General features: G+C 35.5%; 1 protein-coding gene across 1 annotated transcript in view; it reads left to right on the plus strand.

Annotated features, from left to right (window-relative positions):
* Positions 1–27,131, plus strand: part of NPAS3 (neuronal PAS domain protein 3) — a 595,500-nt gene that overhangs the window by 287,012 nt on the left and 281,357 nt on the right. The window contains exon 3 of the mRNA XM_041484137.1: positions 12,078–12,160. Coding sequence (XP_041340071.1) covers positions 12,078–12,160 — 83 coding nt within the window. The remainder of the gene's footprint in view (positions 1–12,077; positions 12,161–27,131) is intronic.

Here is a 27,131-nt window from a genome sequence, read left to right on the forward strand (position 1 = left end):
AGAAGAAAAGATGAGTTGAGGTTGCATAAAAGTGGAAAATAGGAGATGGAAAAAGGGTGTGCTCAGACCTTTCCAGGACTTCTTTTTTTTTTTTTTTTTTTGTATGGTGAGTTTTTGTTCATTAACTATTAACAAGTTAATTAGGGATTAATTTAGACACAATATGTTTACACAGCAGCACAATTTAGTTTAGAAACTTGAAGCTGCCCAGCTATGGTAAACAGAGATGAAAAAATTACTTTTATCTTTCTTCTTGGGAAAGTTTCATGCCTGTTTAGCACAGCTAGACCTTATCAGTGACCACACTAACCCATTTACAGCTAGTTCACATTTGCCTTCATTTGACTATAAAGACATACCCTTAGCTCAGGTCAAAGTATTGTGTGCCAGTAGGTCAAAAGAATATTTGGACCTTACAAAACAAATGGATGAGCAACACCCGTGTTGTGTATGTAACCAGAGCTGTTGAGTCCCTCTTGCCTGGTTAGCTCTGGTTAGAGATAATCAAGTGGTCATAGTAAGTGTCAACTAATTGGTGAACATAAAGACATAGCTTTAAAATTATGTTTTGATTATGCCTAATTCTTACTTTCAGTTCATATTCTTCAAAATATTATTTCCTTTATTATAAGTGTTTTGATTTTCAGTCTATTTCTGCCATTCACTTTTCCTTTTAGTCATAGCTTTTTTTCTGAAACCATCATTCACCAAAATAAGCCTTTCTCTTCAGAAGCCATTCGTTCATGAACTGTCGCAGCACTGTCTTTTCCTATTCCAGCCATGTAGGCACCTCTTAATTCCTCAGATCCCTCCTCTCCTGTAGAAGATAGGCTCAATATTATGACAGAATTATTCTCAGAAAAGCTTGAAACAGATTTTTTCAGTGGTACTTTTGAAAAATTTGAGGCGGTTTTACTCAATAGTTATTTTTCTCCATCTTATTTGTAGAGAGAAGTAGGCTATGCCTTGCAATAATATTGTATTTGTAAGGCAAAGCCTTTGCATTGAAAGACTTGTTCATTAGTATGCACAGAAAACGTGCTGCATTTCTGCCTTGTTCTACTACAACATTGTTGAGTGGAATCTTTTTTCTACAAGCAAATTCCTCAGATTTTCAGGTATTATTAACAAAATAAGATGACGTTTGATTTGCAGCAGGCAATTTAAGATAATTGAAAATGCCCTTAAGCCGTCATATTTGTAACAAAAAATGTCAGGATTCAAACTGCCTTACAGGAGGTTGCTAAAAGAAACAAGAAAAGTAGATAAACATTATCAGGCATTACTCAGTTTTTCTGCAGGTTGTATAAAGTTTGTGGGTGACTGAAAAAGAAGTGTGTTCTGTGTTGAGTTTGAGCAGTCTTCATTCAACCCTGTATTTTCATTCAAGTATCATATTGTATCATACTTTAAGAAAAAAAATCTTGTCCATTAAATTAATGAGCTTGATTTACAAATTACATAGCTGTGTAAGTCTAGATCTTCAGAGGGACAAAGCACAAGAAATATGTTTAAGAATTAAAAGCAGTTGATGTTAAAAAGCAGTAAAATACAAGCAGAATTTAAAGGACATTATTTCAGCAAAATCTCAGCTCACATATTGTTGAATTGTTGTATCAAGCAAAATTTTTATCTTTATAGCAAATGCATACTTGTATTATATTAGGTTTGGGTATATATAATAAAAAGTACTTCTCAAAGTAACCAAATGTAATACATTATCAGTATAATTGTAAAATTCTTAAGAAAAAAAAGAAAAAAAATGTTTATCAGTGCTAATAGAAAGTGCAAAAGAGCTGGTTTAAAGACAGTGTTATCTTGCAAAACAAAACTTTGCTCCCAAAGTCAAGGTAACCATCTGTGTCCATGTCTAATTCAAGTACTGTGTGAGGAATGAATTCTGATGCCTTTAAGTTCACTTGCTAAAGAATACTCAAATATCTGGCTGCAATAACGCCCTGAACTTTTATGTTTAACATGGTCAAGATACATTTTGAATGCTGAAAGCCTTGCTTTTATAGCCAGACAGGCATGACTTTTTCAGGTAGCAAGAGTGAATCTTAGCTATGATATAATCAAATAAATGTTTTCCCTCACTGCAGAAATCTTGAGCTAAATTAATTCCTGATGCTAATGAATGCGACTCTGATGAAGTGAATGCTGTGTCTACACACGTCTACTTGGCTGTAGAAGTGGCTTCCTGTTTTCTCTCTACTAAGCTCTCACTTCCATTACTATTCTGTCTTCTGATTAAATATCTCTTATATTTCCCTGTTAGGCACTCTTCAAAGGCAAAGAAAACTGGAATTTTAACTATTTAAAAAGATCATTCAGAAAATGAAGGGGGAAACACCTTGTGCTGGAGCTGACAATAATGTTAACCTGTTAACTTATTTCTAATTTATTCCAAGCTCATTCATCATGAACTGTATGACTTCTTTTAACCTTAACAAAGACTTAAACACTGCATCATATTTCCAGTAAAGATTTACGTATTCCTCTTATTAGTCATTGGGATTTCCAAGAGATTCTGTTTCCTTAAAAACTGCTGAAACTGATTATTACAAGTATTAGGGCGCTTGTATACATATGTATTAAGAATACAATCCAAAGTGCTGGAAAATCTTTCCCACGGGGGCTTTGGATCAACTCTTTTCTTTTTTTTTTTTTTTTTTTTAACAAGCAGCAGTGCTTTTGAAAAGAAGCAGTTCCATCTCCCAGTTGTCATGACTCAACCAGTATTCTAAAGTGTTGTACTACTTCCTCTGAGGGCTGCTTCATTAGGACTTGGGGATTTCCATTGCAGCTTATGCATGGTCATTTTTCAATCCTCAGCAATTCTGAAATGCTATTTTAGTTCTTATAAGAATTCTTGATGAAAATTTCTAGTGCGAAATGGAGAACTTTTTGCAATAGATTTTAAAAACTTGTGGTTCTACTACAGATGGTCTTGGTAATCTCCTTAGATTTCTTCAGTTATTTTTTGAAATCACCAAATTCTCTATAGTTGCATTTTCTTACAGTCTCTCTTATGAACAGACAGAAGCCGCAGCTGGAAGACAAGTAAAAATAATTGACTAGTGGCACAGTTGGTTCTTACCAGAATCCTCAGTTAATTACACAGTTCAGTTTTGGCAGCTGAGAAAGATTTCTTCCCTGAAATTGTAGATGGATTTCAGACTTGTATGCAGTCTCATTTCATTTACGAATCTTCATTAAATCTTTTCTGACTACATCACAAAAAGGAAAAAAAAAAAATCTACAAACATATCCACCACCTACATGCATCGATCATAAAGCCAAGTCTATAGAAGTAGTAAAGCACTAAAGTCACCTTAGAATGAGAAACAGCTTTGAGCACTTGGATTCATTTCAGTATGTCACTTATTTTGGTAGAATAATGATGCATTAGTCAGTGATTGTCTGGTTATATCATAGCTGGATTCTATATTTCAGCAGTGGATGTGGCTCCTACATTTGCCAACACCAATATTTGATATACTTTCAAATTTTAGTGTTCATTTAACATAAGGAGATCTGGGGTTTTTTTACTGTTTTTCTTCACTGGGTATGTGTATGTGGGGTTCTTTTGCTTAGCCTGCAAAACAGAAAAGAGTGAGTATGGCAGAAGTGCAAGTGATCAAGACCTATAACGGCTTATGTCATCAGGCACTGGGTTTTCTTCCTCATGGTTTGCTACCGTGTAGTGTTCTACAGCCCCTGTAATGAATTTAAATGACTTCTATCAAATGTGAAATTTGTTTTATTTTTAGTGTATGATACTGAGTGTGGAACATATTACCTATTTCACTAACATCTAAAGTGTTCGTTTCTAAAATTACGATCCACTTGCTGTCAGAAGAGGATTACATGTATTTCTCAAGGAATTTCTTTAGTGGATGATTTTAGCCATATAGCAAATGGTTGGCTTCCTGTGCAGACACTTGGCAGTGATAGCATAGTCCTCACAGCATACAGTACCCTAACCCATTAACACTGGAATATTGGAATCTTCAAGTACTGTGGATGTAACAATAGAAGTTCACAGATAGAATAAAAGTTCATAGAAAGAACTAGATCGAAGCTAATAGAAAGAATGCTAGTTATAAAGCATCCTATAAAGTGTTTTCCTTATTCATTTACTTTTTTGTTACCACAGGTGAAATAAGTTGGTTTTTTTTTTTCTGTAAGGAGTTGCATTTTACCACTGAGCACTGCAAAAAGTTGTGTGTCATTAAAATGATGCAATGAGCCCATCAAATCATGGGAGAAGTATGGCAAGAAAAGGGGGAAGTGCAAGAAAGCAGACCTCAGTATAGAAGGGTCTGGTAGGGGAATCTGGATATGTTTCAATGTTAGTGAAAACAGGGAAGGATGTGAATTACAGCTTGCCAATTTTCAACACACCACTGTCTAAGGCATAAAAAGGCAATTGTATTGGCTCTAAGTAGAAACAGCTCGCTGTTTTGTTCACAGAATATTCTGAAATAACATTGCCAAAATTTAAGACAACAAAAGAAGGGGCGACATAACAAAGCAGGATTTCTTCTTGACTTTCAGAAATATATTACACCTTGCTTCATGTAGATAGAACAGCTTTTTGGTCGCCTTGACATACTAGTGGCATATGAAAGCCCTGTGGATGGATGGAGCGTTAGATTGGAAGTAATAAGGTTGTGCCTGACTTACCTCCGCATTTGTAGCAGATGTTACAAATGTCATAACATGAACCTTTGGGATCAGACTGGAAAAAAAAAAAAAAAGCAAGACAACAGATGTAGGCCTCTTAGTTTTACCAGCAAGTATAGTCTGACACTATATAACACTGTTCTGACTTGATGTTAACTCCCTGTCCTCCTCCTGAGAACAGAACCAGTGACACTAGCCATTTCTGTAGCATTGGAGCTGTAAAGGAGTGGCAGCAGTTTTCAGAGGAATTTTGATGCTAGTTTAAAAATAAGATAATAGAACTATTTTTCCAGTACGGGTCTTTCTGTGATATCTGAATAAGTAATCCAGATTCATCACTCATTTCTTCTTGCAGTCGTAATGTTTATGCATTTTTTTTGCTGGTAGAGCCAAATCTCTCAGAGTGGACATTTATCTAAAGGACTGATAAGTTCCTACGTTTTTAAGCCCTTGATTCACCCCACTTTTGTATGTCCCTCTCCCTTGCACTACCCATCTGTCTGTACTTTATCTCTTTCTCTTCCATACTTCCCTAGAGTTTTTCCCAATCTATTTACAGCAGATGGATTTCCTGGGAAGTTTCTACCTCACTTTAATTATTTTTCTTCTCCTGCTATTGATTTGAATTGAAAATATTTGTTTTTTACCTTCTGCGTTGTCCTCACCATGTTGGACAGTGTATGAAGTTATTCATTCCTTTTCATTTTCTCACTAGTTCTTGCCAATGTTCCTGAATTTCATGGGAGGGGAATAAAATGAATGCAGGAGTATGGGCCCTTGTACTTTTTGCCCTGTGCTTCAATTTAAAGCAGGGGTGATTCCGTCTGCCACATCACTCCCTCAGGTGCTGCCATTCTTGAACTGGAGGCTTAGCCCTCTCCCTGAAGAATTTCATTGTCAGGGAGAAGAGTGGGGGTTCTCCCATGAAGAATTTTAATCACCCTGTCTGTAGCCCTTTTGAAGGAGGCACAATAGTTCCTATAGTAACTACTACAGTGTGGGAGAAAGGGCAGTGCTCCCACCCCCAGCCACAGATGGAGAACTCTTTTGCTTAGATAGCTGGAAATTCTTGCACAGCAAAGATTTCATCCTTTACAGTGAACAGAAAAAAAAAAATTTCTGAAATAAACTCTTAAATGTACATGTGCTATTTAAGAAACAGTGCTAGTTATCAAGGAGAGAACACAAAATATACTTATTTCATTTTTGGCGTTTCTAATTTTAAATTCAGAAAAGAGGGAAGAAAAGAAAGATATTTTTTGACTTAAGAAACTTTGTCTCCTCCTTCCAGCTACCCTATCCCCACCCCCTAAAGAACAAATCCTGTGGGAAGGAGCAGACCTATAAACCAAATGAAGGTAATTTGAAAAGGAACAGGCTCCTAAAACAGATGAAAATTTACACTATGACAGTCACATATCTTGCTGCTTTTTTCCATTAATTTTGAATGTTTCTCAAGGGAAAAACATATTATGTCTTCAAATCCAGGGATTCCAGTTCAATTAACAATTAATATTTAATTAATATAATAACTTCTGCTTTTTGACAACTTTTCAATTTTATCAATTTTAAGTTATTGAAACTAAAAAAGCTATTAAAAAGAAGTTTAAAAGTATTAAGCAGCTTGAATTTGAAAGGCAAGTTTTGCTAAAAGTTCTTTTAATTTCTGGAGCTTTTTCAGAGATGAACTACTGAAAATAGTAAAGCACACCTTGTGTTACATAATACTTTCATTAAATAACCAGTACATTCTTGACAACTAGTAGGCTATTCCATGGAAAGTTTAGGTTTGCTTTCTCAGCCATGGATTACCCAGTAATGAATTCATGCTCTTTACCAGTGACCAGAAGATGAATATCTAGAATACGAGGCATTCTTGTACACAAAATATAGATTTGAAGTGCTATTGTTAGTTTTGCAAGTTGATTATCATATACTGCATTATACATCTTACATGTAGTCCTTTGTGACAAATTTGTTCGGATACTTTATTGCTGTGATGCTTCTTTGGTAATGACACAGTATTAATGATTCCCATAGCTTTACTAAAGCAAGATAAAATACCTTTCCACATATGTTGCAGCTCCATCTAAGATTTATTTCTTCTTCCCATCTGTGAAGGTGGATAAGACACCTAAATTTTGGATCATATGATGGCTTACAATGAGGTAATTGATGACATAATTTAATTTCTTTGGATACCCTTTCCAAATCAGAGGGCAACACCTCTGCTTACATCATGCTGTTCATCTCTTATCTCACTTTAGATCAGGATTTGAATATACATCTTGTATACCAGGTGTCCTCAACTTCTAGGCGGAGGGGTTCTTTCTTACTGGAGATCTCTTTCAAAACTTAGAATCAGTCTTAAATGGGATAGCAAGGAACAATCAATGGGAAAAAAAAATATTAATGAAAAGGTATTAAACATGAAGTAAGGTTTTGTTTTTTTGTTTTTTGTTTTTTTTTTTTTTTTTTTTTTTTTAAAAAAAAGCTTCTGTGAAGGAGGGGGCAGAAATACTGGAATCTAATGTTGATTACACTTCATCCTTTCCTGAGACTGAATCCTCTGTTGTTCAGTTTAGGCCTGCAATCAATATCTCTGTCTTTTCTAAAACACAGCTTTTAAAAAATTCCAAATTAGTCATTATGTCTCATGAGAAAGCTGCAATATTTCAAGATGACATTGCACCTCTTCCTGTAAAACCACCTTGATTGCCAAATTCACCTCCATTTTCTTTCATGAACATTTGGAGTCGTCCATAGAAATCACTAAAGATACATTTTCATCTAGAATCTACTCTATACCAAGGCAAATATATTAGAAATTGAATTGTTATTTTTGTAGATCTTTCTTTCTACTCTGAAACAACAAAAAAAGTTATGTTCTGGGAATGAATATTTAAAGGATTACAAGCACACTCATGCTGTGAACTGTTTTGCACACACAATCATCAGGCCACTCTGCTTCTTGTGCTCTCTCATCTGACACTATCATGTATTCTGTTGATACCTATGGGGAAAAATATTAACCACCCCTATGTGAAGCTGCTTTGCAATTTGCCTGATATGGTAACATATTTTGTGAATAAAGCTGGTCATTTTCTTTTTTTTGGAGGGGTGTTTATAAACTTTCATATTTATGTAGCTCTGCTCCGGCTTTGCTAATTAAAGTCTGTCTTTATTGGCAGACATAATTAGAGATCTTCAAGATGATCTCTGTTTTTTTTATAATTCTTCAGACAGCAAATTGCCTAAAAAGTTGCAGTGTGGTGGCCCTAAGTCTGCCTCTGCTTCCAAGTGAACAAAATGTTCTTCTTACAAAAATAAATAAAAGTAAATAAAAAATATAAGGACTTTGATGCTAACTGAGTAAAATCTTTTAGGAGTAAGTAAAGGTTTAGGGAAAAGAATTTTTAAGTTCAGTTTAGTTTTTAAACTATTATTAAAGCAATAGAATTTTAAAGCTCTGTTTTAATTTTCCAAAATTTTCCACAAAAGCAGTTTATGTGGAGGGATGTCATGCAAAGTCTCACAGGAGTTTTTTAGGAGAAACTGATGATTGTGTTCATGTGCTGCTCTTCCATTTCTTGTGATCAAAGAATACTGCTTGTGCTTTATTAGAACTCTGTCTGCACCAGTAGAAAGCCATAGTGGACATCAGTCTTTGGTCTGTACTCCCACACCTTAGAGCTGTGTTTAAGAGGAAATCCTTCCTTTTCAGGATGCATAGAAATCTTTGTTAGGCAGTCTACATTTTTCTTTTCCATGGTTTCCCACTTTTTGTAGCACAATTGCAAATGCTCTTGAGGTTGCATTAAGCATGCTTAGACTGCCCCCAAGACACTCTGAAAGGGAGGTGGCTCTTCCTTCACCTCATGCATAGCCAGATTAGTCATTGAAGGAAGAATTTTAAAGAGGAACTAGCGAACAGTTAGAATTTTTTTTTTAATGGAATAATCTCATGCCAGGAATAGACATGTCAGTTTGGATAGTAAAGGTCATAGTCCAATGCCATGGAAAGTAAAACGTTTTCATAGACAGATTCTTCTGCTCCAGAACAACAAAGTGCACATGTGAAAGCAATCTTTCTATCTTCTTGTCACTATTAAAAGTCAGTGTTTCGTACAAATATTGTTTCAACCAACTTTTTGATTAATTTGTGCATTCAAGTGTTAAACATTGTCAACTAAATGTAGGCAATACAAAATACGACTACGTGTGTAAAAGTCTATTCAGATATGTTTGTTCATACTGCTAAAACAGGATAAGCTTGGAACAATTTAACCTGGGTTTGGAACTTGCTTGCATTGTGACTCCTTCCTGTAACTCAAAAGAAGAAATTTATTTCATGCATTCAGTATTTTGTTTCTGTAAAGAGTCTGCATTTAAAAAGGGAATCCACATTTTTAAAAAATATGTGCATCCACACCTTTAGGTCTGTGAAGGTTGCTGAGCTACTTTGATTTATTGATTTTTTTGAAATACATCTTAAATCTCTTGCTTTTCAAGTTTTCTGTGAGTGGCTGAGCTGTGGCTGCTGATGGTTCCATCCACAGGGTGAGAGATTTAGATGACTAGCTGTGGCTTGTGTGATGGAAACCAGTTCAGTATTTATAGTTTATGTTTTGAAATTTTAGAATAAAATAACATTGGGCCTGCTTTTTAATGCAAACATTTCAGTCTATGTCTTCCTTTCGTCTATTGGCACGCCAAAAATTCATTCAATACAAATAAGAGGTTTTGTGCTGTGGCTGGACTGCGAGATTGCCATGTTTCTGAAAGGTATCAATGTGGTATGCACTTATATACCCAAAATAGCGTATTTCTTCTGCTTCAAATAGATATCAAGAAAATTTGAAAGCTCAAGTAAGTAAAATAATAGGACAGTGAATCCAGATGATCAAAGAATTTAAGTTTCCCTTGTTCTATATTTGTCTCAATATTCTTGTCTCATTCCTCAAAATATGAAGAATGATAGTTACGGAAATGCATGAAATAAGGCGCATATTTAAAATTTATTCATTTACCAAAAAAGAGTTGCAGCATGGCTACCAGAAACATAATTCTTTTCTGTGTAACTTATTATCATGGTTGTAAAATTAGGAACCATCATAAGAACACCACATCACCTGACTAAGAGCAAGACACATAAATCCAAGAGTTCTAGTGCTATAAAAATGTCAGTGAACTGAATGGCATGAAAGTCCTACAAGATATTTGTTTACATGTATACTAGCCACAAGTATGCAGTCATCGGCGGGGGATTTAACTGACAAATTTTAAAGCGAAGATCTGACCCTCTCTTGTTTTCTGGTTAACGCACTGAACTTCAGTGATTTCATTTGAGGTATAGAACTGAGAGTCCCGGTTGTGAAGGACTGATGACTTACCTCTAAGTGTCATTTAAGGTTCAAGATACTGTTTTAAAGAGGGCTGCACTGACTTCAGACACTTCATTCAAATTATGATACTTAAATGCAAAAACCCCTGCAATTGACATCATAGAATTGGATTCAATATGTGATGGATACACTTTAAAATGGTAACATAAGGATATGGGCAGGAAACAGAAAATTAATTGAAAGGTTAATTCCAAATGGTGGAATGGTGTTCAGCCAATGCGTGAAAAATAGGACACAGTTTAGCTGGAAGAATGAAAGGACCTAAAGGATTTCAGGGAGGGGTTGCAGGTTTACAGGTTGAGGGATTTTTTGGTCTTTACAATGCTCTTACGGAGACTACTATGAGGCAATGTCTAGCAAGCCAAAACTGAATTTGCTTTTTTGTTTCTGATAGATTATAAATGAAATAACTGTACAAAGCATCAAGCTGACAGCAATCATGATCAGAATACTTTACAGTATCAGAAAATCTTTACAGTGCTATATATTTTTAGTCCCACAACTTAATATAACGTTTTTCTAAGAAACACAGTCTTGAGAAGCTTTTTTTCAAGATGTTAGTGTCTATGTCCTTGAATAAGAGAAAAGAGGAGGACTTAGAAATACCAGCTCTACAGCAGTCTCCATTTGTAATTATGAGCTATTGCCTGAATCTATTAGCTATGAAGCCACCTGTTTGCTCAGTATAAATAGCTTAGAATTTCCTGCAAGGAAATTACATGAAACATCAATAAGAAATGATATTACATTTTCAGGTCAATATGACTATCATTACTTGGCATTTATCTTTTCCTACTGATATGATGTTTGGCAGCCAGTATCATAGAAGACCTAGAAATTGTTGCTCTGTGTTTTGTTTCCATTCGTGTTAAATTGGCCTGTTCAGTAATGGCAGTCATTCATTCTGCTTGTTTTAACAGATCCTTGATATTTCATTTTTCTTATCATACACTGTAAAGACAGCAATGTGTAAAGATGGCCTAGTGCTGTGATGGTTTCAGAGGCATTAGTCTCTCATCAGGATCTTGGGATGTAACTGCTTTTGTACACACCTTAGAAGGGTACAGAATGAACTTTGCCTCTTCTCTCTGCTGTGGATATGCCTGATTTTGTCACTAAGACAGAAAAGGGAGCTTTCTGCAACCCTGTGCCATCTTTTTTGTGCTCTGGCTTTCTCTGATCATGTGGAAAAGATAGCCCAGGCCTGAGCAGAAGCCTCAGCTTACAGTAGATGGCTACATATGTTTATATGTTTAATTTCTGGCTTTGTGTTCCTGGCATACAGAGTTTAACAGAATATTGGTTTTGTGATTTCTCAGCCTTTTTTGTAGTCACTGGTGCCTTTGAAGCATAACTATCTATTAGTCACTCTGTAGTTTTAAACTACTTAATTTAGACACTGAAGTTTCAAGTACCTATTCCAGCAACTAACATGGATATCTGGGATACTAAAATACTTCTCTATACTGAGGAGAACTTTGATTTGGATACTAGATGTATTTCTAATGCTGGCTTTTTAATGTTGCCTTCATTTCAGTTTCAAATAGTAACATGTTCAGATAAACCTCTCAGACGTTTAGTAGAGTAAACCTCCTAATTCATGAGTAACATTTTGTTCTCATCCCCGCATTTCAAAACATTTACAGTATGTGTAGCCTCTTTTTCAATAGTATTTTTCACTAAATTCTGCATGCTTTCATTACTGTAAGCCTACAGGGATTTGAGATATATCTGAACAAACAAGTCATTTCCAGATTCATTAGATACTTAAATAGGTTTGTTTTTAAAAATATCTTTTTTTATCCTACAAATTTGAGTCTTAAATTACATATTAAATTACCAAATTAATATACTATGTAGAAGGCAAAATTTAAATTAACACCGGTGTATTAAGATGCAAAACATTTAAGGGGTTAATGTCAGTGATGAGGATGCATGAGAACTAAATGTGCAGACCTTGCAACATAACTGTTTTTTATTCAGTTATAGGTGCCCAGCGCAGGAGAAGTCCCAGTGCCCTTGCCATTGAAGTATTTGAATCACATTTGGGAAGTCATATATTGCAGGTAAAAAAATGGCTTTTCCAAGAAAAATCAAAATATCTATCTAGTCATATATCTGCCAATAATTTGAATAGTATTGTTGTCAGCACTTATATTGATGAGTTTTTTTTGTGCTCATATATCTTCTATTCTGAAGGTCCCTAATTGGGAGACTGTTAATGAGAGGCAAGGCAAGTGTTATTTTAGCTGAATCACAATATTTTGTTGTTTAGAATTGTGCAGTAGGTGTTTGCTTGCAGAGTGCCCTTGTGTATTTGTGTGAGTGTGTGTACAAGCTAGTATTTTGTGTTGGTGATTTGTCTTATGTCATGTATCACTTTAGGGTTGGGGTTTTTTTCCCCACTTTGCTTTATAAGCGCTGCTTTTTTCCATGATATCCCAGTTGTCACAATTATATATCACAAATTTGGAGCAATTTGCAGAGATTAAAAAATGAATAGAGGTATGCCTCTTAGGTGTCCGTAGCTGTGGGCTGAAAATTGGTCTGGTATTTGTCAAACTAGTTCATCACATGGCACAAGTCATCATACTCCAGGAAGACTCAACTGAAAAACAATGACCTCATGGAAATATTATTGTGCATGATTTATTTTGCCAGGGTTACTACAGCCTTTCTTTGATTGAAGTGATCAAATGTGGAGTACAAGCAGTTAAGAAGAAAATGTGATGTGCTTTGCAGTAAGGCAAAACCAGCCCTATGGAAATAAAATCCACACAGTCTTTTCTAAGTGTGGCACTGAATAACTGCTCTTATTTAGCAATGTACACAGCTTCTCAATGCAAATATATTGTCTGGTGTATTATCTTTTGAGAGGTACGAGAGAGGTAAATTAGGATATTATCATGAGAAATATTCCACTTAATTTGAAATGATTGAGAGCTATCTCTGTACTAACTCAGCTGTGGTATTCAAAAGCACTATAGATAATGTCAGAATTTTCACATCTTTATAAAGTAACTAAATGCAGAATAGCAACAAAGATAATTTTAGGAAAACATTAAATTAACTAGTAGAATTAATTTCTCTTTGGAGCAGGAATCATGAATGAAATTATTTGCTTAGTTGTGCACTCTTGGCAGAGGTCTAGGTCAAGTTTTTGATTCTGTAAGCAAATACTTTTATTGTAGTCATGGTGTCAGAGATCTGCACCGGTATCTAAGTACTGTGTTTGCATAGTAGGTAGGAACACTGCTATGTTGTCTCATACATAGAAAAAAATGAAGAACTAACAGTTTTATGATAGTTTATGTAAGTTGTCAGTATGTTGAGTGTGTCAACATATCATATATCCTAAAGGTATGTTTTTTACAATATTATTTAAAACTCATATATAAATACAACCGCATTGAGACTGATTTATTTACACTTTTTAGGTATTAAGTATGACTCTTATAGATGAAAATGAAAAAAACCTAGGATGGCCACTTTGAAGACTACTTGATATTTGAGTTTTTCCCTTACTGTGTATTAAAACACATAGCAACTTTCATACTTGTTTAAACTAGATTCCACTTATGGATTTTTGGGTTTTCTTTTTGGGTTTTTTTTTTAGGTTTTTTAAAATTTGTTTGTGATAAATTAAGGTGTTTTCAGGACATAACTTCATCATACTACTACTAAAAAAACCCCTGTATTTCACTTGTATACTCAAAACTGAGGATTTAAAATCAAGATTACCATCAGCCTTGTATTGAATATCTGTTGAGGTGTGGCCTTTTCAAAGAAGATTATGCTTTTATCAAAGTACTCCCATGAATCTCTCAGTTGATAACAGGCAGTTCCACCCTGATATTTTTGAGACTCTTGATGATGGATAAAGGACAATATGAATTAACAGTGGTGACAGGTTTATCATGACATGTTAAGATTTTGTCTTATTTTAGCAGAGCAATTTACCCTTGGGAGGAAAACCTGGGTAATCCATTCAAATGCACCTCTTCTAAACAGATCAGAATGAACTTCAAAGTACTGCCTTGTGGTCTAATAGGTAGAAATATAATCACCTGAAGACAAAATGTTTTTTAAAACAATAATTGGACAGACTTTGTGGTGGAATACAGTTCTAACATGTTCTCACCTAGCCTGCTACTCACAGAAATTATTTTCAAATAAATATCATGATAAGTATTGTTTGCAAGTGAAGTAAACAACCTTGTTTATACCTTGGGAATTTTGGTTCCAGAGTCTGCTATCTGAAGAATTTGAATTAATAGTTTGTGTAATCCCTTTTGCTATTAGTGTTTTGAAGACTCGGTTTAGTGTAAGCTCAGAAATTAAGGACCTCTCTAATCTTTTTAATATTTTGATACCTCAAAATTTGTTGATAGATATGCATAATACAGTAGATTTTTAAAAAGTGGACATAGTTTACTTAAAATGACATTACAAAAACAGAAATGGAGGTATATCTTGTGATATTTTTACATTTTGAGTCTACAAGTAGGTAGTGTCAGTCATATCTAGGTATACATTATATACATCAGTCGTGTCCATACATATTAAATCCATGTATTTACATATAATACTTAGTCATCATTGAATGAAGAATGCCTTCATCCATGACTTTTTTTCTATTATTAAGGAATCTAATGTTTAAATACTGCTTAATTGATGATTGATACTAAGGGTTTTCTCCCATATGCAGTTAAGTACAGAAAATAGAAAAGTAAAACTCTACCTGTCGTAAGAATAAAAGTTAAAAAGTTATTGATTTTGGTCTGAGATAGCATTTGTGCCCAGGGATCATACAGTTAATTTTGTTCCATTATGGCAGACTTCATCAACTCCAAAAAAATCAACACACTATTTATTACCTTTACATAAATTCAGAGATGAAAAATTGAATAAAAACCCTGATAAAAGCAAATTTAATACTGTTAAAGGGCTTCATTTGAATAAGGCTGGATGCATCTTTGCATTTGCCCTTTGTACAAATCTAAATATACAAAGAGGCTTATACTTTGCTTACATATGAAATCCGACACTCATGCACATCCTCATGGTGAGAATGGTGAGTTCCTGGCATAGGCTGCCTGGGGAATCTGTGGCTGCCCCATCCCTGGCAATGCTCAAGACCAGGTTGGATGGGGCTCTGAGCAACCTGGGATAGTGGAAGGTTCCTTGCCCATGGCAGGGGATTTGGAACTAGGTGATCTTTAAGGACCCTTTTAGCCTGAATCAGTCTAAAATTGTATGTGTCTCTGTCAAAAAATCTCCAAGCCACAGCTGGTTGCTGTATATCATGCTGAGGAGATTCCCAGTGGTAGCTTTGAAGCCAAAGGCACTATCCACTCTGTGCTTGTGGAAGAAAAGACACCACAAAAGATGACTGCTCACTATTACATCAGAATCTTTATGTCAGTGTAATGTCTTTTAAATGTTTTCCAAGTAAAATCACCTGAATTATGAATAGTAGAGTGGATGTAATGGAGGAGAAAAGTAGATAATGGCAAAATGTTAATTAATTTTTGACAAGATTTTTGATTTGCCAAATTATAGGCTTTGTTTTTCTTGTCTTGTACATTCTTTTTCTTCTGAAAAGTGTTATAACAAGAATAGATATCTTCTGGTTTATATTTCTGTGTATATATCTGTCTATCAACTAAATCCAGAAAAATAATTATTTCTGGTACCTACTATTAAAAATTTGGCTTAAATTGGTTGTAAAATTTAGTAAGATTTTAATCAATTTTTCAGGATCTCTGGATTTTTTTTTCTGTAACTTCATTGCTATTAAGAAGGTGTGAAAAGGGGTCAGTAACCCCATAGTCTTCTTATAATCAGGAATGATCAGGAAATGTAGAACTAAATATAGAGAAAAGAGAAAGTTAGTGAATATATTTGCATATGCAAATTAGCTTAATTGATACTGCTTGCCTCTACAGGGATTTTTCATTACAAACTGGAGTGCTACATTGTTCAGCTCATATTGAGTAATTTAGTAACTAATGAGACCAGTTTGCACTAATTTGCATATGATAAATGAGCTTAATTGCAGTAAATAACTTGGAGGCATAATTACTTAATTTTCCTGTGTTGCATGGCTTTTAAGTTCACGTATGAACAACTCAAGATAATTTTGCATATTTAAATTAGTTGCTTTTAAAATTCTTGAACAAAAAAGAACACACCTTGCAATGTGAACTGTAAAACAATTATAAGTATAATGTACAATATTTTCAAAAAAATTTAATATTTTGAAAATATATGTTTCTTTCTTTAAAAACATCAGTGCCTTTTTAAAAACTAAATATTTTCAATTAATCACAATGAAGTAGCTTTAAAGTCAGGCTAGGATGGAAAGATGGTACGAGTAAAAATAAAAAGAGTGTGTATCTGAACTGTAGTGAGCAGTACGCATTTTGTATTTCTGCATACAAGAGTGATAACCTTCATAATTGCATTCTTTGCTTCAGTAGTGCCTATTCAACTGTTAAGAAACCAACACTTTCATATAGCATTATGTACATATTACATACACAGTAACTTGGACACTAGTTGTTTTAGATCGTCTATACTGTGCTACCTCATTTTGTGTGAAGACATCCTTATACTGGACAGATACTGAGGTGTCAGTGCAACAAAAATTGTATCCTTTGCTTCATTTTGTGGACATGTTCAGTTGTGGGCACTGACAAACTCTTATGATGTAGATTTGTACAATGAGTTTCAAAACATACAGACAAAAACAAAGAAACAAAACAATCCAAAATCAAACTAATTGGAAGACCACAGTCAATGTCTGCCATGTCCCTAAAGTTATTGCACATTAGATAATTTTGATACATTTGATAGAATTGAACTACTGAACTAGACAGAGAAAAAAGCCAACTACCAATCTCATTTATTCCTATAGCAAGATCTGTTCTGCACCCATGGATGACAAGTGGATGACAATTACAAGTGGATGACAATTACTGAATTCTCCTCTGTCCATGAAAGTCCCCCACCTGCCTAGAAGCTGGAAGACTTTTTGAATCTTGGAAATTTTATGAGATTTGCATTTCCCATTTACTTTGTGCTGTACCTTTCTCTCCCATTAAGTATTCTGTGGTGAACAAAGGTCTTTTGCAAGGCAATTGCAGTATCAGATTCAATGAGAGAAGAAAAATCAGGTTCCCTTTAAGTTCTGAGGAAAAGCAATGTCAGTGAAAACAATCCGACCCTATAGGTTGTATTCTTCATTGAGTAAAAAGTCACAAACTACAACTGCTGAGCTTTAATGAAGTGGTTAACAATATACAGAGGATAGCTGTAGTGGATGTCCAGTTGTGTCCAAGATGACCCAACAAAGTCACCTGAAATATGCACAAGACCTGTAAGCCCTTGTTTTACTTCCTTGAAACCTCTGTATCACCACAGCCTTGATCGTGGAATGGCATCCCAGAATGGGAGCAGAATTTGAGATACTTGGAAGCTAGAAATTGCTCAAATGCTGCAATTTGGCTTTACCCCATGAAGTAGTCCCAGACTTTCCATGCATGAAAGGCAGTCTTGGTTCACATGCTTTTTCACTCCACTAGAAGCCTCTGATGGTGGATGGAACTTCATGGAAGATTTAATTGTCTCTACGTTCATCCTGTAGAGAAGACATGGGCTACTAAACTGCTGATGTTATTTTAACTTTTCTTCATTTCAAGTCAACAGATAAGCAAACCACCCTCATCCTATGGGTGTAACAAGCCTAATGTATTGCTAGTATTGTGAACAATTGAATAGCGCCCTCTCATCCTAATAGTTTGACAGTCTTTTTCTGTCTATTTTCAGTAATGTATCCAACACTGTAATAACAAGACTAACATGAAACTGTAGAAATATAATCTGTTTGTCAATTTAGTATACTACTGTGCTTCAGAGAGGGGCCCTTATTAGTTGTGAGGTAAATGTGCAGATGAATACAATTTCTGTGGTTTCTAGTGAATCATTCCAGGTGATGCCAGTACCATACAGAGTAGCTGAGTCATTGGTTTGTTTTCTGGAGTACGTCAGATGAGCTTAAATTTCCCAGGAAGGAGGAAAATTAATGTTTATTCACTCCAAGTGAGCACTCTAACAATCTGCTTTTTGCAGGTAGCTAGTACCCAATCCACCTGCGCTCCTAAACTGAAGTAAAGTAAAGCTGTATCTACAATTGTGCTCAAGGGGCTGATCCCATTCAACTCTTCGAGCTGTGTAATAGCTGCAAATAACAGATTGAACAATATTTGTGATACTCTCAGAAGTACTCAGGGTCACAGGAATGATCAACTGAATGCAAACAAAGATTGCTAATATCTCAGTAGTTACAAAATCAAAGGTTTTTTCCCCATCTTCAGCCAGAAAAATTGGAAGTTGTTATCAGGAAAATGTTTTCACATACTCCTCAAGTTAATGCTGTTTTATCATCCAGTTTGTAATTCAATGTTATCAAACACAGAAGGTGCAGAATGAAATACCAAATTTGAAGGGAACTTTCATACCTTTTCTCTGTTGGGTCTTGTTCTCTATTTCTGCCACTATTTTTGTAGAATTATAGATATACCTTTTGGAACAATGGTAATCTATCAAGCTTTCTAGACAAAAAGTGGAAAGAATTCAGTCTACAGTTTTTCTACAGTATTTAATCATGTTTGGAAGATGTTGCTATTAATTCATAATAACTAGATTAGAAGATACAGAGACAATGACACAATTCATTTTTGAAAAAAATCATTTTGCTGGAGACTATGTGAGTAAAGTTCTCCATACGTTATAAATATGTGTGTTGAGCATGCAACCAATTTAGACTGGGCAAAATTCGTGAAAATGTCTATTTAAGGCAAATTAGAGAACAGTAAAGAGAGCAAGTTATTTACATTTTTTGCAGTAGTGAGCAATTGTGGATGGTACAAGAGTTGTACACAATTAGCAGTGTAATGGAGAAACAGAACTTTCTCCTGAAGGGAAAAAAGTACCCAATACTTTGCCTTGGAAGCCCATTGTTAATTAAGTATTAAAATCAGCCAAGCAGTATGAATAATCATAAGTGAATGAGATAAAAAGTTCTAAATTTTTTTTTCCCCACAAATGTTGTGTAAAACTTTGTAGTGTTTTAATTAGATAGAGGCAATACAAAAAAAAAAAGAAGTTGACTGGCTAGGCTATAGCTGAGTGGAAGTCTCATTTCTTCCAATATTTGAATTATTATAGGGAGTCCCATCTGACAAGAAAATTTAAAAAGTGGGAAAAGAGACAGGAAAGTGTCGGAGTGCTATAAAATATTAGGGAGAAGATTTCTCTTCTCATTTACTATTTTCAGTCATTCTGAATATTACATAATGAGGTTCTCTCTGTATAACACTAGTCAACACAGAAATGGTGACACAAGACTAAAGGTGAGGAAGCAGCAGATGGTAGTACTGATGGAGGATTTTTCCAGGCTGTAAAAGGTGTCAGGAGAAAAGACTTCTACTGGCTTGGAAATTTGAGAAGGGCAATTGCTAATGATGATGTCAGTGGTACACTTTCTGAGAATGAAGAAGACTGTTCAGCTTCTTGTCTGCATTGGGTTAAAGGGGTAGACTACTGACTGACATCTGTTAGCATGTGTCGGAGGCAGACGAAAAGAGGAAAATGTGAAAAGGCTGACAAAACTAAGGGCGTGTTGGAGAGCACAGATCTGTTCTGTCTGAAAGTAAAAAATTTTGGGATGAAGTAGAGGTTAAGTTATGCATCAGTAGCCAAAAATAAAGTGGAAATTAAATAGATTAATTAAGAGGAAATAGTTGTTGCAGATCAAACCACTCAGCAAAGCGATGCTAAACTTTATATTGGCAAAAAGCAGTACATAAATGCAATGAGACAGAACAAGTACAGAGCAAGTCAGAACTGAAGGTTTGTAGATTATATAGAAGTTCTGGAGGGAGTGACTTCTATAGGACATATATTGAGTCTACTTTGTGTACTTAAATTTTGAATCTAAACCTCCTAATTTTCAAGTACAACCTATATTTATAAGTTTTCTTCCTGACATTAAGTGGCATCCAGAGAGCTTGGGTACAAAACCAAAGGGAGCACCAAATGCTCTTAACAAAATGCAGTTCAGAAACTCAACAAAGGGGAAGAAAAGACATTTATTTAATCTACATCTCTATCCAAAATCAAAAGCATTTAGTATGCAACCATGTTTTCTCTCGAATAGTTGATGATTTTACAGCTCAATTTAGTAATCAAAAAACAGAGATATAACAGTAAGAAATGGGATGCTATAGTGCCTTAGTATAAAATGAGCAATGATGGATTTATGAAGTAAGAGATTGTATATATCCTGATGAAAATATAACTTTCTAGAAAAGATACAATACTAAGTGGACAGGACTGAAGAATATTACATTAGGAACAAAATCTTAAGGAAAAAAATCCAAGGGAGGAGAATATCAGCATACTAAATGCTGTGTTGGGGAAAGATAGGCACACAATCTACTTGGAAGCAGTAATTTGGGGTGACGTGAAATGTGTGTTTATTGTGTTCAAACACCACACCCAAACACAGTTTAAAGGCAGGAAGTCAGTGTAAATGCTGAAATGTTCTGAAAAGAGTCATAGGACTCCGGTAAGAAAAGGTTACTATCTTGCTTTGCAGTGTGCCTTTCCAGGAATGAGGCATCTCCAGTAGCAGCTTTCCCTTTATAATTTGAGGAGAATACTATTTCATCTTTCTTCTTCTTTCTGTAGATTTCTACACAATCTACCTAGGAATCTGTTCATGCTTGATCAGCAATCACTCCTCAAGTACTTTGTAGATTGACAGTCTTCTCAGATCATACTTTTGTCATAAAAGGGCAAACTCTTATACTTGACGTTAATTTATTTGGAAATTTAGAAACCTAATTGTGCATTTTGTACTAGTTTAAGTGATTCAAGGTAAAGATAAGTATTTGAAGCTGAAAGAAGGCAGAAAAAGGTCTCTTAGAAATTTTAATGTTGTGAGCCTCTATTCACTGTTGGATGCTCTTTTGCACTTTAAACATGTGTAAATGCCACTGTATGCTATGATATGGCTCTGGTGTTACACCAGTTTAAATTATAACAGAGGTTAACTTGATACATTGCATGATTCTAAAAAGGGCTAGGAACAAAGGCCAGATCAGAATCTGAAAAGGTTAAAGGAGTTACACAGACAGCACTGTTACAAAGGACATCTCAGGTCCATTAGCTGGAACACATAGCAAGAGAATTTCCTGGGTTCAGGAGACTCAAAAGGTGCTAATTTGCATACTCCAATTTGTCCCAGTCATAGCAAATGCATCAGATTGACTCCATAAAGGCAGGGCTTTCAATCTGGACTTATGGCAAAGGTACAGCATCCGAGCACTTGCTGCCCAAGGGGATGTATGCTAAAAGGAGACTGGGGAGGTGTGGGAAACAGCAGATTGTTTTGCAATTGGAGCTTGGAGCAGTACACTTAAACCTGCATTTCATATGGCAGCTATATATATAGAATCGTGCAGTTTCATTTAATAAAAAAAATATTTGATCTGAGCAGGACATGTACGCATACAGTGATGTGTCATTTAATTCCTGAGAAACTGTTTGAAGAAAATGACATATCTCAGCCCTGTTTGCTGACCATTTTGTTGTCACCTGCTGAGTGTTGTCATTTCCATAGCCAGTGGGCTGTATTGAATCAAACAGAGGGAATAGGTCATTAAAAGAAATGGAGGAGTTTCTGCAGCCTGTAGAAGCTGAAGGAGGATTTTTTTTCTTCAGGTACATCAACAGAACTCTAATGGAGTCTGCATTCAACTATGATTTGGGGTTTTGCCTTATATTTCTCAGAAGTAAGGTGGCTTGAAAAGTATAGACAGCATAAACTAATGTGTGGGTTCACCAGGAAGAATTATATGATGTTTGTAGAGATATAGGTGAAGGCAGTGAGTGTCCTTGTTTCAGAAAATTTTTTTCATTTTTTTTTCAATCACAGCATTTATCAAGAAAGGAAGAGTGTTGATTTTATATAAATAAATAAAAATGGGGAAAAGTATATTTCATGGTCATGCTGAGCAAGTTAACTGATATTTTTCTTCACTTTTTTGAAAACATTGATGACAGTTTCAAAGATTTCAAATATTTTTCATTTCAGGTCTTACAACAAATAAAGCACCTAGAAATGGGCTTTAAACAACATTCATACTCCTCTGCAAGGGATGTGAAGTGCAGCACTCTGTGCCTTCTTTTTACCTGAGAGCTGGGAAAGGGTAGGGTTTTAGTTTGCATAGAGAAAACCCTTAAATGGATCATGGACAGCCGAGATTCATGTGAATGCTATTGTTTAAGGCTGCTTTTAACTCTGAGTAATTTCATCATATCAGGTATCTGCTAGTCACTTTTTGTTTGTTTGTTTGTTTCCAACTGTGAGGCCTAAATAAATACAAAATTACATATTGACATGGAACCTATGTGTTCAAACTTCCTCAGTGCAATAAAACCTGAAGATTTAGTTCTGTTTTTCCTGGATTTACTTGGAAAGTGCAACCACCTTTACAGACTTTTAAGTTCATAACATTTAAGGGAATGCAAATATTGTTGAAATAAATGAGACAGGCTTGTAGAGCATACTGTCTGTTCTGAAGTATATTATCTCAAAAGTTGATTAAATGGTTGTTTCTATTAGTTGCTGCTAAAATGTCATTGTATTAGAATTTCTACCTGTACAGAAATTATAAAAGGGACTATGGGAAAAAAGATAACATTTCCACAAGTGAAGTAGTTATGTGTAATTACATGGTATCACATTTAGGCACACACACACACAGGTAATAAGGTCACAAAAGCTGCAAATTGGGGCTGGACTCTCTTCATTAATTATGCACAGCACTTAGCCAATGAATTTTCTCCTTTTATATTTCTTCCATTTTAAGGCGATTCCTATTTAGATATGTACCATTTTAGATTACTGTACAACTATACCTCTTTGATAGAGTCTCACAGAATTCAGATTTGATTTAATGCATTGTAAATTGTATCCTACATATTTATTACGGCTAGGGATTTAAAGTGTGTATCATTGGCTTGCTTTGCACTTTGTTATTATGTTCTTCTCTTCAATTGTATCTTCTGCTCAACATGAAAATTTTAATAGCTATGATTTCATTCTTTTGAGTTTTTAGCACAGAGGTGGTGGATTAGCTACCTTTAATGTACACTTTAAGGAGAAAGAAAAATTTGTGATGAATGTATGTCTGTGTCTAGAGTTCAGAAGTCCTCCCCACAATGCAAGAGAGTCATACAGTAGAGAATAGTTGTTATAGAGGACACCTTAGCTGTAGGAGCTGTCTCCTAGCCCATTGATAGAGCCGCTTGGCTTTTTGATCTTCCAAAAATAACATCAGGAAAGGATTTGAAGGGACGAACTGATGCCTAGAGAGGCTACCCGGAAGAGAGGCTGGGCAGAGTTAAAGGAATAAAGTAGGCATTTACTAGAAAGGCCTTCAAAGGACATACCTTGGGCAGTACAAGAGCCCGGCCGTGGCTCTACCCAAGATGGATGACCGGTCACGAGTTTTCACACTTTTATAAGTTTTTGGTTTATTTACATATTGGGGTTAAATGTCCAGTTACAGCTTCAGGTTATGAAGTCCCATCTCACAGATTGCTCTCCTCAATTTGCCGTTGTTTACACTTTTTGGACCTGAAGCTGCAATGGTGTCCTTGGTTCTCAGGCTGGAAAAGGATTGTTTTGTCCAACTAAACTGTGAAGAGAGTGTGCTGACACTTTATATGAAGTTCAGAGTTACACACTAAGGCAGTATAGAATCTGAAAACTATGAAAGCTAAAACTTAAGGCATCGCTGGCTGACTACCAGTATGGGACTGGTTGTCAGCTTTCTTCAGGCTAATATCAAATGCTTCTTAGTCCACAGCATTAAAAAAGAGTGTTAGTTTTGTTGAAAATTAATTAAACAAAGTTAGTGTTTTAGTGTAGCCCTGATATGCAAGACATGTAGTACAGAATCTGAAATTTCCTCTGTACAGTCTCAAAGAAGGTCATTTACAGGTGAGATTTAAATTGAAAGTCTAGACTTGATGTCTCAGTATTCAAAGCAACCAAAATCAGACAGTAAAAAAAATATTTCTTTTAGAGTTTAGAATTTTGAGGCTTAATTATGGACAGTATATGGTCAGCACGCAATTCTGGAAATAAGAGTAAACCCTCTGTTAATTCTGAGAAAATGTTTGGGACTTGAAAAAAAGTATCATTGAAAGACTGTCTCCTGCTAAACTTGCTGTCTCTTTTTTTGTTCTCTCTCTCAAATAATTTTTACATTTACAAGTTTGAAACAGTAATGATCAAGGCAGTGGTTTTCATCCTTTACAAATTATGTAGTCAAGCAGAATCAAATGCTTAATATGATCATCCCTTTGAAGAAAAAATATTAGATATCTTAAGCATAAAGTATTTATCAGAATTTATATAAGAAGGTATGAAACAGTTTAAATTTTCAGGGATATAATGTTGAATTAGCATATGAAAGCAAGAAAAAATACTTGGTTTTGTTTATTATAAACCCAAGCTTAACATCCTCAAAATGAAAAACAGTTTTTCATTTAATTTCTTGTAGTTACTAATTGTTATGTTTTGCAGCTGGCACAAAAATAACTTAGAGTATTTTAGTTCAACACGTAGTTATAGGCTCCTAAAGCTGTACCTGTGAAAGATTGAACCTATATGTCAGCTGGCTAGCAGGAGATAATACACCTTCCTGTAGAAAGGCCTGCTGTTGTCACTGGCATTGCATTGTGGCCATTGTAGGGATTCTTATTTGTGTTTACTTAAGATTCCACACATTTGCATTTTAGGCTACATTTTAGGCCACAAAAGGCTGGGCATACGCTGTAGAAGAGGAAGGGGGTTGCTGCATGTCTGTTCAATGCACATTTAGGCTACTGGCTTTGCACTGCCCCCCACACTTCCAGTGTTTGCCAAGGCCAATTAGCAGCATTTGGCTTTCATTCTACAAAAGTTTCCCCAACTCCCAGATAGATTATTCCTGATGAGGGTATAAATTATCTGCATGTAGGAGGCTTGGCATGAAGTGATTGTAGCTGCTATTGCTGGATATAGGAGTGCATATACCATTAAACCTTGTTCTAGAATGAGATTCAGTGACCTCCCTCATGGATAGGCTCTAGTTTTGATAGACTCCAGATTTAAACAGAAAGTAGCCTTTCTTATTTCTTGCCTAAGGAAATGGTTGGTATTTATTAATTTGTGGATATTATCAATGTTTGTTCACAAGTACTTAGGTCTATACTTTTCATTCTGAATGTATTAAAAGTCTCTTTTTCAGAGCAATTAAGGAACAGTAGCATGAGCAGAGCACAGAATTTTACTTAAAGAGCATTTTATTACTTTTTGTTTCAAGAACGTGCCTGCCAGGGTGACCCATGCACATACCTAAGTACGTGTCAATAGTATTTTGTAAAATTGTTACATAGGTTTTGTTTGTTGTTTTAATTATTTTTACTATTACAGAGCATTTTAATGATGTGAGTTTTCCTCTTCTTAAAAATGTCTTTCTGGTCATTCAAATCTTACACTTGCAATTCCAGGCAGTATATCTAGCAATAAAAAATTGTTTAGGATTAAAAATTAATGGATGGTATCAGCATAACTTCCTAGCCACTAGACAGGAAATGAACATTTACACATTCTATAGATTCACTGCACCTGCAAGATTTAATCATCTATGCTGAAATCACCAGGAACAGTAGAAATACTGGAATTAGATGTGTGGTGGCCTATCAAAGCATTAAGGGATGCATACTATGCTCAGAGAGGAACCACTGAGTAATCCGCAAAAGATGACTACAGGGCAGCAGCAGGCTGGCCCACAGCAGACGGACAGTCGGGTTTATCAGCACAGCCAGAAGCAGAGCCAGAAAAGGAAAGCTGGCATCCAGATGCCAGTGATACAGGCATCCTACCCAGACTTGGGCATATGGGTCCTGCATCTGTCAGTGTTACACCAGCAAGTTGGCTCCCAACCTGGAGCAGGTTCTCTGTTCCCCATGACTTAGAAATCCCAGCCAGCACAGCCACTGAATCGATAAGCCTAGTCTTCTGAAGCAATGCTTTTATGTTTGAAAGGCCAATTTAGGTCGAAAGAAGTCTCCTGTGAGACTGTATGAGGGCTCTTCCCATCCATGGCAAGATTGTGATGCATAAGGCTTTCTGTTTATGCAGGCATGTAAAAAGCAGCAGCACAGTTTGGAAATAAGAGTATATTTTAAATGCTAAAAGGAAAAGAATGTATCTAAAAAGACTGAACTTAGAGGTGTTTGTTTTTTTTTCCTGTGTGGAGAAGCAACTTTGTTAATATTTACCTGCTCATTCTCCTGGGAGAATTGGTGTGGGTTCCTGAGTCAGCCTTGATTTTCAGAAACCCTAAAATAACCTCTTTAACAAAGTTCTCTTCTCTTCATAGAGTTTCATAAACTCTATGAAGGCTAAATCCATTCATGACACACTGAGCAATCTCAGAGAGTGAGAAAATCCTGTAACAGAGATAAGGGCTACTGCCTCCCCTCTCCCTCAGTATTTTCTTACTTTCTCCTTTGGCAATTCAATAGTAGCAGTAGTAATAATAATAATAATAATAATGAAGATTTATTTATCCCATACTGCTTTTCACTTGTTTAAGCTTGTGGGAGGTCTGTCTTCCAACGAGTTTGAAATAGGAGAATGAACACTTGACACCAAGAAGCATCAAGGACACTCTAGGACTAAGAAACTTAGCATTGGACTCCTTTCCATGATGAAGCTGTCAAACAACTTGGAAACTACACCTAAACCATCCTCTTTAATTGCCTGTAATCTCCTTCAGGGGAGGATGTATACATGATTTGAACATTAATTCCTTGAGTGACATAGATCCTTCTACTAAATTCACTGTAAGCATTACGTGGTCAAGATGCCAGAGATGAATTTACCCTTGAATAGTGTAGATAGATATT

Source organism: Pyrgilauda ruficollis, unplaced genomic scaffold (genome assembly GCF_017590135.1).
Source record: "Pyrgilauda ruficollis isolate IOZ18807 unplaced genomic scaffold, ASM1759013v1 scaffold63, whole genome shotgun sequence".
In the NCBI taxonomy this organism is placed as follows: Eukaryota; Metazoa; Chordata; class Aves; order Passeriformes; family Passeridae; genus Pyrgilauda; species Pyrgilauda ruficollis.